This window comes from Aplysia californica, unplaced genomic scaffold (assembly GCF_000002075.1).
Source record: "Aplysia californica isolate F4 #8 unplaced genomic scaffold, AplCal3.0 scaffold00591, whole genome shotgun sequence".
NCBI lineage: Eukaryota > Metazoa > Mollusca > Gastropoda > Aplysiida > Aplysiidae > Aplysia > Aplysia californica.
The window spans coordinates 25953-39104 of NW_004797861.1; the positions used below are offsets into that span (position 1 = coordinate 25953).

A 13152-nucleotide genomic window follows, 5' to 3' on the forward strand; every position below is an offset into this window, starting at 1 on the left:
AGAGAAAGTTGCATTTGAAAATAGCAAAAGTTGCAAAAAGTTGCAAGAAAAATCAACAAAAGTTGCAAGAAAAGTTGCAAGACGTGTATAGCCAAAAATGTCATGGAATTATTGGAATACATTGTTGGTATGCTCATTGCAATCAAAGTAATCAACGTGAGTTTTGTTAGATCAAAATCAAAAGTTAAATGTGAATGTCTACCTGTACCCAAAAAACAAAAAACAAAACCAACTGCATGGAGGTTGCATGGTGTACAAAAACAGTTTGTCCCCTGACACATGCGTCAGGTCCTTCAACTTCAACTCCCGCTGACGTTGGGCAGGTGTGACCAGCGTGGTTTTGGGGCTGTTCAAATATAATCTTACACCTTTTTGGGGATTTTGGCCCCCACCCCCTTTACACTTTTCTAACATTTTCCTCCCTTCCCCCCCCCCCCCCCCCCAAATCCCGCAATACTAATATTTATTCGCTCTTATAATAATATGACATTTATACTGCGCATTTATCTGTGTTACAATCATTGTTCTATGCGCTTTACTTTTACATTTAATAGTATTCATGAAAAACATGCATACACACATGTGACATAATAATTAAATATGGTATAAGTGGAACTTTTTCGGAAAAACTTGTAAGTGAATAGCAGAGTTTACTCTTTTTCATGTCATTTTCTGTTTTAAAAAATTAATGTTGTTATAAATTATTTTCCTTGTTATTTTTTCGCCTTATAAAATTAATTCAACCCCCCCCCCAGGCCTTTTCCAGGCGTAAGATTATATTTGAACGACCCCTTAGGGTTTTTCTGGATGAATCGATCCATGTCCAGATCTACCCTCCTGGCCTAAGATTTAAAGTCTTTCACAAATTTTTATACTACATCTATCTATCTGGTGCTACGGAACCAAGCAAGCTAAGTAATCAGACGATCGTGTTTTCGATTGAGCTTACTCTATTATACATGTATCTAGACCAAGAGTCTAGATTTAGCTAGATCTAGAAGATGATTCAGTCCAAACAGGACTATTGGGCAGGTCAGGTCGGGACGGGTCGGTTTGCTCGACAGACTGATGGCGCAAAGTGGCTATCGTGGCACAAATCGATCGCGTCCAACTCGTTGCCTCAAAAACAAACACGTTGTTTTCAGGCAACGAGTCGGGCGATCATCCCGACCCGATCTCATCCGCAACGGGCATTGGGCACCCCTTAGTGCGAAGAAAGTGGTAGATCTAATTTCAGGTACGAATTGTCCCCCTTCACGTCGTTTGTTTTAGTTGTGGAAGAAAATTTCGGTTATTTTTACCTAAATTAAATGATTATTTTTCCAACTTTTGCAGAAAATTGCCTAAAATTCGCGAATTCACGAAAATGGCAAAAGTTGCGCTGAGGCCAAAAGTTGTGTGCGCAACTTGGGGGTTGCGCGCGCGAATTTCTCTGAGGACAGTATTACAATGTCCAGTCAATCTCCTCTTTTCCATAAGCTGCCAGAGAGGAATTAACTTGAGAAAAGCATTTGCAGTCCTTGAATTTACCAAAGCTTAGAGGAGAGGGATGGGCAAACTTCAACACAGAGTGTTTACTTGAGTCTACTAGCTTTTCTTTCTTATGGGCAAAATTGCCCCACAGCATAAAGACAACTCCTTGACATTTGTCACTAACGGTCTTGATGACTGCATCAGTGAAGGTCTGCCAGCCAAATTTGCTGTGTGAGTTTGGCTCATGAGCTCTGAAATGAAGTTTAAAAGAAATAGCAAGTCATGTAAAAGAGTTGGCAAAGCTGTAACTAATACAAAACAAAACAAAGGCAGTGACTGAGTAATAGCAGTAAAACTAAAATACCATTAACAACTCATACCCAGCGCGATATGTCACAAACACATCAGTTATTTTTGACAAAAATACTGTCGCTGAATCAATATTTCAAGTTGCCGCTTAAGTTTTAAAATGCACAGATGCAAGCATGAGTGTTCATTCTTGATTAGAAACAAAAAATTTTGTTCCAAGTCATGAATGATATATATACCCATGACCTAGCAAAATCTATGGAACGTGGAACACTTTTCATTATGTACAAATTTCAGACTTTATCAAGGAAGATAGACAAAGCTGGACAATTGCGTCAAAATTTTACCTGAATTATGCCTCTTATGCCATACATGTTTGGCTCATGGTTTAAGAGTTTTGCAGAGTTGCTTTTTTTTATACTAATTTTTTTTTTATCCATCTCTGCTATGATCAGTCATTTTTCCTCAATCAAGAAGTCTTTCCGCTTCTTATGCTCCGCTATGGTCCACTTTGTACTAAAATTTCACCCAGACCTAAGTTTTTGGGAACACGAGTAAGCAAGCTTTTGTGTAGTGCGTAATCTCTGTCGAAGAGGTAGCACACTGACACACATGGCCGTCATTATTTGAGGATTGTCAAAATTTAAGAGAGATTGGGGTCTTGGGGTTCTTTAAAAAATGTTTGAACTTGCATGTAGTTTTAAGAAATGCCAATATTTTAACAGTGACATGTATACTAAAGAACAGATTTTTAGACCGTATCTAAATTTCAGGAACTGAAATTCACTCCCTTAAAGAGAATAATACAAGACTAATCCCCAATGAAAATTTTAAGTGCCTTCTTCTAAGCTTTAGTTATATTTATACGTATAATTGACAGTGAGTAATGAAAGACTCACAAAAAGCCACTTTTAACTTTCAGCAAAAGTTTCTCCAACACAAAGCAACAATTTTCCAGTTATCACATTTGGTTTTAGTTTAGTTTTAGTAACAGTTTTATGAAACTTGCAACACAACAAGGTCATATAAGAGCAGAAGGGTAAAGGTATTAAAAGAGAGTAACAAATACCAAAAAAGAAGAGGAGAGATCAGTACGATAGATGTTTCCTAGGAAAGAAGGAGCAAACCACACCACAGCACCCATCAACCGCTAAAATTTGACAGGTCACAAATAAGGGGGAGATACCTGAACAAACAGAAAAACTACTGTATGCCCCAAAGTAGAGAATTGAGAAAAGTAACACATCCAATTGTTAAATTTTTAAAAACATTTTACTTTCTTCAAACTCCATAAGAATAAGATATTATTTTCACCTGCCTCCTACCACTGCACAGCTGTCTATGAACTGAGCAGGGGGTGACTTTCTACACAGAGCTTTTGATAACTTTCTCAAGCAATGTCAAAGAAAGGCTATTTTCTAAAATGAACTACAGTCGAACCTGTGTAAGGCGACCACGCATTGTTGAGGAGAAAAGTAGCCATATTAGACAGGGGGCCTTCATACGGAGGACAGATCAAAATGAAGAAAACAAACCATACTTCTGAGATCCCAACTGAAGGTGGTCGCAGGCTTACGACTGCCGTGGGGCTCATTAAAATGTTGTTTTTTTCCTTTTGAAAGGGGGGAGAGGATAGGATAGTATTTGTGGGACTTGTTGTTGTTAGTTTTTTGTTGTTTTTTTAATTATGGTTCCATGAAACGTCAAAACAAAATTAAATGAGTCAGACAAGGAAGTCCAAATGCAATAGTAAAAAAACAAAGAATAGGTCGCCACCAAACTGTCGCGAGTTTATGTTGACTTACATTGTTATGGACTGGGTTATGGGCGGGGCTTATTAAAGGTTATGGCAGATTACACCTTTCCCTTATCAGCATCTGAAAATTTATTGTTACCCATAGGTCAACTTGGGTAACCATTGGGAGCGACTTAAGAAACATGATCGTTTTATCCGGTCGAGGAACTGACAAAAAAAAACAAGTGAATGAATTATGACGACTCGCCCACAGCGTCAAGGGAAAATGCATAATTTTTTACAAAGCCTGGCCGTCTCAGGCAGGTAAATTTGGTACAAGTGGAATCCACTTATAACGAGTCCTGAAACAACGAGAAGTCTGTTATTAAGACACTATTCTAAAACCCCGTTTTTTTCCCTTCTTTATCTTTGTAAATAAAATACTGCTATAGCGCAATCGGACAAACACGGGAGTTGGTTATACCGGAATATTGCTGCTGCTGTGCACAGCGCATAGGCTATTTATTAATGTAAAACCTCGCCAGTTGAGAAACTTGTTGGTGATCTAGCGAAAAAAGAATGGGAGAGCCCACGAGTGCCAACAATGAAGGCCTGATTGAATGAGTGGGGAGAGTGTGGCATGCACAGACAAGCAGAATGCATTGTGTGATAGGCCACCCTAGTCTAGATTATCTAGGTCTACCACGCCTCTCACTTCATCGATGCGGGGATGGAGAGGTCATAGTGCTGTACTGTGATGGACGGAGTGAATGTGTGACGTGGGCGGGGTGTGGTATGTTTCCTTTGTGCGCAAACAGATGGAACGCACCACAGTGTGTGGTGGGGTGGGGGACAACACAGAGAACTTTCTTTCTGATCGCCAACGCCGAGCTGTCAATATCGCTAGCGTTTGAGAAAGAAACCTGATTCGACTTTTGATCAAGTAAGACTTAAAGGTCATGTTGAACCAAATCATCCTCAGGGGAGATTACAAAAAGAAATAAACCGAAAACCAGACTCATAGATTAGGCCTGCTTTACTATTTTCCTTGAATTTATTACTGGGTCCCTTATAACGAGAATCTTGCTATAACGGACATTTGACACCGGTCCCCTCCCTCTCGTTATAACAGGGTTCCACTGTAATGGGTTGATAAAATAGGGTGGCCTCGGTCGTGTTGGACAGGAGCCCGTTTTACACAGTTACATTATATAGAAAAAAACCAAGGGGGGAAATGAAAAGTGGCCACTTGTACAGGTGGCCGTCATGGCAGGTTCGACTGTATTAATATTATACACTAAACAACAGTAAAAGTGTTATGCACTCATTGGCACAATTTTGATTATTATATAAAAAGTGGGCTACTTCGACTCTACCTGTAAAGGCCAATCCTGGCTGAGTGGGGTATAGCATCCAAGAGGGCAGATATTAGGATACTTGAAAAAAATAACCTCTCTGCAACATGAGTATTGACCCTAGGCCTTCTCAGGGGAGGCCGTATATCCTGGACGATTGGCTCCGTCATGGAGGCCGGGGTTGGCGACCTTATCTTGATAAGCTCGCCTCGAGACCGGTTTTTATCTTATTGAGGATCAATGTGAAAAGCGTCAATTAAAAGCGAAAGGCGGCGATAGGTAGATGCTCTAATACTAAAACGTATACAGGTGGTGGAACATTTTTGCATTACGCTTTTGCGTGCCGATAGTGTAATAGTAATGTGTGTAGTCTGTAGTGTGTAGCCGTTTAGTCTGTCTAATCTCCTAGCCTCTTCATTGTTTCGTTCAGTGCTCTTGGGATGTACACGTTTTTTTCGTTTGATTGGATGTATTTTCACTACACTCAATTCTAAGGATTAAATTTGTGCTTATATTGTGTGTTTTAGTGTTCAGCCGAGAGTCTAGTTTTCTTTCATCTTGAGTGTTATTGTTACTAGTCTAATGCTATTGTGAAAAAGTTTTCAGCTGACGTCTCCGTTTCAGCGCAAAGAACCGTGTGAGCAACATTTCAAATTTGAACATGGGAAGAAAGTGTAGGGGATAGGGCTGTAGAAGTGGTTATGCCAGCCAAAAGGGAGATAGCAAAATAATAATATAGATTTCCAAAAGACTCAGAAAAAAGCACAGTGGATCAAAAGTGTTCCAAATAAATTAATCATGGTAGAAGATGTCACGGATTACAATGTATAGTACATGGGAGTTTGCTCTCTGCACTTCCCACCTGATGTACTTTTGACATGGGCTGGAAGATTTATAGTGCCCACAGAGTCTCCATCAATATTTCCAGAAGTACCACCATCATGTTGTGGCACACCAGCTCCAAGAAAGAAAAAAGAGCAACTACAACAAGTTCAGCTTCTTCTAGAGCTACTGATATTGATGAAATGAATGTATTTAAAGAAAGAAAGATGCCTTCAAGTTTGATTCAGTTTGATCAAACAATGGATAAATGAATATAATGAAGCTGACAGCCATTGGCAATGTTGCAAAGAGAGATTATAATTAAATACACACGTGTCTCGCTCAGCAGAACACGAGATGGCCCTGTTTTTGCATTTTCGATGTATTTTATGGTTGTTCACCACACCCATGCCATGACCACGTGAAAGATGTTTCATTTGAAGCTTCACAAACTAAGGCACATCAGGCATCCAGGCTTCACTTGCGATGTTGTCACATGCTAGAGTCAGTTAGCCTAGAGGAAATTTTGCACTTAGTGTGTAACCTTCCAGAGAGGCATTGTTGGCCTGCACTACTCTAGATCTACCACTTGCTGGGTAGGGTTATTTTGTTGTTGGAAACTACAGAAAAACTGCAGAAATTGATTGGTGGCGATTTTGAGGGACTTTCCATCGACATTCCATCTTGATATTGCTATCCTAAGCTCATGCAGTTGGCAAATATTAGGACAGGCGAAGAAAAAAATAGCAAAGCTGTCATCCTGATCATGCAAACAGTAACTTTTTCAGAGGTAAGAGACGTCTTTTTTTACCAACAGCTGAGCTGATTGGTTTCAGTTATGTGCACACCATCTGAAGATCGACATGTGTGTGTGTGTGTGTGTGAGTGTGTGTGTGTGTGTGTGTGTGTGTGTGTGTGTGAAATTAATTTTCTTTTATGTTTGTTTAAACATGTAGAATGAGAACGGTGTCTCTTGTAGGCTATCCGTTGCAAGTGAAGAACCAAAGTTATCCCACTTGTGTGCCACGGTCTGTATTTCATTGTAAAATGCGAATGTAATTCATTTTCATGTTGACAAATTGATACACTCTGTCACTGATGTGATCTTCCTTTGTTTTAAGAGCCGATAAACTCTTACAACAAAGCAGCAAAAACAAAAATACATTGAATTTAAGTAAGTTTCCATGTAGGCCAGTCCAGTGAGTACAGCGCGAGAATGCTCCATCACCCGCACCAGCGCATTAGTCTAGCGCCGCTTTTCGCATAATTTACCCTCCGGGAACGCGGTAGGCCTCCAATGCCGAGGCCAATCGTCCTGGATATACGGCCTCCCCTGAGAAGACCTAGGTATTGACCTCATGACTTCTGCCTGTAAAGGACAAAAGTCTAACAACCGCATCAAAGAAGGTGGACTTTGTTCCAAGTGGAACATGAAAAAAACCCACTTGAACAAAAACAAAGAAAACGTTTTTCAAATACTCACTGAACAGTAAGTGTGGCATTGAGCAACAGTACACCTTGCCTGGCCCACTTCTCCAAACACCCATGTCCAGGGTCTTTGAATCCAGCGATATCTGTTGACAATTCTTTGTAAATATTCCTCAGTGAGGGTGGAACCTTTACACCTTTGGGCACGGAAAACGCAAGGCCCATTGCCTGTGCACAGAGATTCAAAAGAAAGTGTGCAGAAATTTTTTTTTTTAAATCAGTAGGCCAATATACCTATTCCACAAACTGTTCCAACATAAGCCTATCCTGTAGACCATGCATTGAAATGTTCATCAACTTGTAAAATCGAATTCATCTTCTGGTACACAAAAATCTGTTTAAAAAATCAGGACTTGTCCGAAGAATGGCTTATACTAGCATATGATGTATTCTTAGCAAATCCATTTTGTTAGTAGTTATAAAATACTGCTCAACATGTACATGAAGGAAGTCTCGGGCCACAGCTTTCGCTGGCCTCCATACAATGATATAAATATCATAAGGTCTGCCAGCAAGCTAGTATTAAGTGGAAAGTTCAGTTATAATAAGAAATATTAAAATTAAAGACAGACTGAGGCTAACATACAAGAGAAATATAAAAATATAGCCATTAACAAACATTAGTACAAAATAACAGTCAAATTCTTATGTCTCTTTATGAATGAGGTAAAAAAATTTAATAATGATTGGTTTAGCAATGCAATTACCTGTCCATCATCATGATAAGGATCTTGTCCAAGAAGAACAACCTTCACCTTTGATGGAAAAAACAGGAAAGGCAAAGTCATTTTCATGAACTAGTAGGCTTACAGAAAACAGCAGGAAGAAATATACTTCCAAAAGAAGTGAATTAAAGCATGTGGATACATTTATCCATACTCTTAATAAAACGTTAATTTTCTTCGAGTGTCTCCAGACTCAAATTTTCTGATTAACAGGGTCTGGAAAGCGAAGCTGAAAAGCGATTAAAAAGAATTCACACCGCTTCAGTTCAAGTAACAAATTTTACCTCTATTTAAAAGGAGATCTCTTCTTTTTCTCAACGATTGCAATAATTAAGAATCCAATTGCCTTGAATTTAGAGTCTTACTTAAATGTAGATGCTACAGTCTAGCAAGTACATGGCAAAATCCAGAATTTCACTATGTTACATCTTTTATATGTGCATGTTTACTATATATATATATATATATATATATATATATATATATATATATATATATATACATATATGCTCGAAAATCAAACTTCGGATACGTAAAAGTGTTCAAACAATTTTAACATTCCTGATTTTATATTTTATGCTCCCAATCAAAACGCTGAAAAAACAAACACAATCATAAAATTACGTTTTCTCTGAAGTAGGCTGTGCAGAAACATCCTGGTCCCTGACATCAGGTTTAGTTACCAAAAAAATACTGCAGTAGGCCTTGCACCACAAGAAATTATAACCTTTCTTGACAATCTTGTGTCGATTGACCATAGCTTTTTGGACATTCCTTTTTAATTGTCCTTCTATTCCTGTTTGAGATTTTAAGGGCAATTTGGAATATAACTCCAACAGTACATATAGTGAAATTGTACGAGTCGTACAACTATCATGTAGCTATAGCCTAGTCTAGATCGAAAATAGCAAAATATGCAGGATGCTGAAACTTTTTTTGTTACATACTAATTTTTGTATCATGTAGGCCCTACATGTTTTAAAAACAAAAAATTAATACATGTGTACTTTTTAAAAACTAAATTGGGGACCTGAAACTCTGTACGAAATGAACATGTTTTGCTACATAATTATAATCTAAGCGTGTATTTGTTTATTTTTTTGCTTCCAGAAAAAATTGTATCAACTAATGCTAATAATTAAAATAGTGAAAGCATAATTTTTAAACATTCATGTTATTATAATTGTACCTTTTTCAATGGGGTCAAAGCAAGAGCATTGAAGATGAGATCTTTGGGTGGAAACACTTGGACATCGGGGCCTGAGTCAAATTCCGTCATTACAGAAATTTCTAAATTCTTGAAATAATCTTTAGAAAATTCTGGTTTCAGGGCTTGTTTCCATTCCTGTTCTTTAAGCAGTTCAGAAAGACTGCCCGGAGTAGCCATCTTTCCTTTCCTTTTCTTTGGAGATGCTTGTTGATCTGAAATAGTACAATATCTTTGAGATTAAGAAATCTGCCGAGACACAAATGCAAGGCTTAGGAAAATAAGAGATATTTGCAAGACATAACAAATTACAAGGCTGCATATATGCCTCTGTGAATGAATAAATAATTTTTTACAGTACCAGCACACTTTACTTTAAATCACGAAACCAATTTAAAAGCACGACAATCAAGCAGTCAATGACTGATGGGTGTGGGTGTGTGTGTGGGCGGGGGTGAGAGAAAGAGGGAGAGAGATAGAGAGAGAGAGAGACACAGAGAGACAGAGGCAGACAGACTGAATGACAGGGAAAGAGCAGGGAGATGAACGAGAAAGGAGGGATACAGGGAAGGAGTGATTGGGGGGAATGGGAAGAGTTGGGGGAGGGGCGAGGGGGGCACGAAACCACCAAAGTGTTGATTTTCTTAAAAGAAAAATCAAAGAAATTGATCCCGCACATGTAAAGATAAAAACTGGCTTGGAAAACCAGTGAGGTATTTTGATACAATTAATTGTACTCAATTAAATTTGTATTGCCAAAAAATAATATAATATAATATGTGATACTGATGATAATAATGAATAATGTATTTTAAAATGATAAAGACGAATAGATGATGATAATGATGGCAATCTCCGGTTTCAGCTCCAAGCAAGAACACTGGAATATTGATAGTAATTTTATTTTAATTAAGGGTAGGCTTAATGGTGTTAGGGCTTGCGATATTAGTAGGTATAGCTATTTAGGGAGGACTTCCGTAACGAGCGACCACTATGAGACAGAGCAGATTTGAGGGCTAGGGGTAGGGGTAGATCTAGGGGTAGGGGTAGGGTTTGGGTTACGGTTAGGCCTCTTCTTTACTGTGTTTGATGGGGTGGTCGCTTGTTACGGAAGTCCTTCCGCTTAGATTTATATATACTATAATATACGAGGTCATGTAAGATCAGGTACATATAGGATTTGGGATGGGGTAAGTGGGGATGTCGGGTGTAGGTTTAGTAGTAAGGAAAAGGAGTTGGGTTAGTTTAGGATTTTAACATCCTTGGACTAGGGCCAAAACCGAATTATCCCATCATCATCATATAATCACAGTAGGCCTGTGACCTGTGCACACCGTAGGCTGTACTGTAGTGTAAGACATTTCATTTAATAAATAATACGGAATAATAATGGACCTTTTGGCTGAACATCGGCTGCTCTCTTTTGTTTTTTTGGCGGCATTTTTAATTAAAAAGATGTTCTTGTTTACACAGCTGTCTGACAGTCTGAGTCCGAGTCCAATTTTACGGGCCTGTTGTGCTCAGTCCACAGAATTCTAGTTCTAGAAAAAATTATGAATGGTTCAGAGTGGGTGTGGCAGTGTGAAGCTCTTTTACTTGGTAGGTCTATTTTTTTCCTTTGTTTTGTCAACAAACAAGGTTGTGCAGGGCATGTCCAAGCAGGTCATACTACCAGTTCCCCGGTAGACTTAGCAGATCGACAACGCAAGCCTCAAGTCACAGATTAGCTCTTGTTCAATCCTTTATTTCATTCTTTGCCCATTACCGCGGCAGCGCGACAGCACCATTTTCTCTCATTACCGATACATCGGCACCGGCTGTGCACCAACTTTATTTAGTTCGTAAATGCTTGATCCATAATTTTATTAAGTTTTGATGAAACAAATCTCAAAAGTAGAAACTTTCTGCAACTGCAACGAAATATAGTGTCTATAACTACGTAAGTGGGTGGAATGTTGAAATCGTTGGAATATTTTGTGTGGCTTGTTTGTGGAACCAAAAAATGAAAGATGGCCACACTCAAATCTAGTTCTAGCTATGTTTCAGCTGGTATCTAATAACCCCATAGGCATCAGACCAGGGAACTTTTCTTTAATAAACTTGAGGACAGAGATGACAATGACTTAGAATCATTCGATGTTGATTCGGGACGGACTTCGTAACGAGCACAATAAAGAACAAACAAAGACAATAAAGAAGAGAACTAGATCTAACCCTAACACAAACCCATACCCTACCCCTGACCCTAAACCTACCCTTACATACCTAACCCTCTATTCTACTCTGTCTCAAAGTGGTTGTTGGTTATGGAAGTTCCTCGGGTGATGACTGAATCGAGAGTGAGAGGTGTGACAAAAGACAATTTGTACATGTATGTATCTAAATCTACAGTGACAGTGAAGAGGCCAGTTGAGTTGAATATAAAGGAGTGAGTGGATAAACTGGGAAATGAAAGGGAAAGAAAGCTAAGAAAAGTGAAAATCAAGAGGATAATGACATATAGGTCTAAATCTAAATCTAAACTTCGACATACAAATGCAACTCGGGCAAATTCTAATTCGTTACAACTTTTGGTATTATCACAGTGATGTTACAAAATTGATAATAAAATATGTTAGAATTGTACAATTTCATCACTTTTTGCATGAACAAGCAGGGCATTGAATGTAACATTCATAGCATGGGTGCAGGAATGTTATTTTGAAATATATATAAAGGTCATTATTTACATATTCAAAGGAAGAAACTTGGTCTGCCTTTTTATTAGCTCGACCTGTGATGAATGTGTTCTCTGACAAGTATCAATTTTGTACTTTGCCTAATCAGATTGTTTTTACACATTTCAATGTTACATTTTATTACCTTTCAAAATACGTAGACACTGAATACTTATTATTTCATTTTACATATGAAAATCCTTCTCAACCCTACACACCAATAATACTTTAATTCACTATCTGGTGCTCAGAGAAAACCAGTGAAAGCTGGTAAAAAAAAAACCCAAAAAAAGGAGAGATCGAATGAGTTATATCACATGCGTCCATTTTCATTTTACGTTCCACACACACACACACACACACACACACACCAAGCCGGGGCCGGGCGCAGACACAGAGATTTAATTTTAAAATTAAAATGAAATTAATGACACCTGTCTAGTACTCTTACCTGCTGGGTGATCCTTATTTCGCCAACTAAAATTACCAAATTGCCCACAAGTTGGAAATACCGCTCAGATTGGCAAATAGATCTAGATCTAGATTTACTACACGATGCCAATCTATTTTCAGAAAGCCTCTAAACTCACGTCGACGAGACAACTCGCAACCGCGAATTACTCGGAATTTATACACGTAATCAGTTTTCACTGAAAATCCCTCGCACACCGCGAAGCCGCTTGAAATAATGGGAATCCCCAGTATGATAAATTCAAAGCGTAGTCTGTATAGTCCTCATATACCATGTTCGTCTTTATGCTTCCTTGAAATGGCTGCCATAATAATCATAAGAAATCAAGGATACGCCTAGGCTACAAATTTAAGAAAAATATTAGAATATTTGCGGTTAAGTGTATGCCTACGATATCCCTGCATTGCCCCTGCCCTAGGCCCTGCTACTTTGATAATGATAATATTTTGATAACACTAGATAATAATAATAATATATAGTTCGGGAAAATAAAGTTGAACTCTATTTCTCCGAACGGTTCCCGATCTCGAGATATTTTTTTTTCGTTATTTCAAGCAAGATTTAGGCGTCAATGCGTCATCCTTTCATTTTGCCATTCTGCGAGGACTGGGATGAAGTTTTTTAAAAAACAAATTCAATTTCTAGAGCTAGAGATTTTTAAATGTCTGAATATTCCGATACTTCATTTGTGGCTGGGCAACGTTCCCGGACTAGATCTAGATCTATACATCATTTAAAAATAAAAAGGTACTGCGAGAAAACAAGACTGCTTGACCTTGGCAGTAACCTATTTTTTAGTCTCCCAACAAAAACTAAAATCCTCCAGGTAAAAAAAAAATTCCTCCACGC

General features: G+C 38.4%; 1 protein-coding gene across 4 annotated transcripts; it reads right to left on the reverse strand.

The window, feature by feature from the left end:
* Positions 1–1294: 1294 nt before the first annotated feature.
* LOC101848840 (uracil-DNA glycosylase) lies at positions 1295–12508 on the reverse strand. 4 transcript variants are annotated; one of them, XM_005107303.3, is made up of 5 exons: positions 12283–12508; positions 9097–9329; positions 7890–7937; positions 7178–7350; positions 1295–1724 (listed from the first exon to the last, which is right to left on the reverse strand). In XM_005107303.3, the coding sequence occupies exons 2-5, from the start codon at positions 9292–9294 to the stop codon at positions 1445–1447; spliced, it is 699 nt and encodes a 232-aa protein (XP_005107360.1). In that variant the 5' UTR covers positions 9295–9329; positions 12283–12508; the 3' UTR covers positions 1295–1444. The 4 variants fall into 4 exon arrangements, with proteins under 4 accessions (XP_005107360.1, XP_012942928.1, XP_035828040.1 ...); XM_013087474.2 differs by lacking the exon at positions 12283–12508 and adding an exon at positions 11977–12158; XM_035972147.1 differs by lacking the exon at positions 12283–12508 and adding an exon at positions 10711–11932.
* Between the last annotated feature and the right edge of the window lie 644 nt (positions 12509–13152).

Excerpts from the sequence above, each read along its gene's own strand:
- LOC101848840 (XM_005107302.3), bottom strand. The coding sequence starts at position 10,555 with ATGCCGCCAAAAAAACAAAAGAGAGCAGCCGATGTTCAGCCAAAAG. Across the intron at positions 7,938-9,096 it reads CTTTGACCCCATTGAAAAAG|GTGAAGGTTGTTCTTCTTGG; the intron begins GTACAATTATAA and ends TTTCCATCAAAG. Across the intron at positions 7,351-7,889 it reads CTTATCATGATGATGGACAG|GCAATGGGCCTTGCGTTTTC; the intron begins GTAATTGCATTG and ends CTCTGTGCACAG.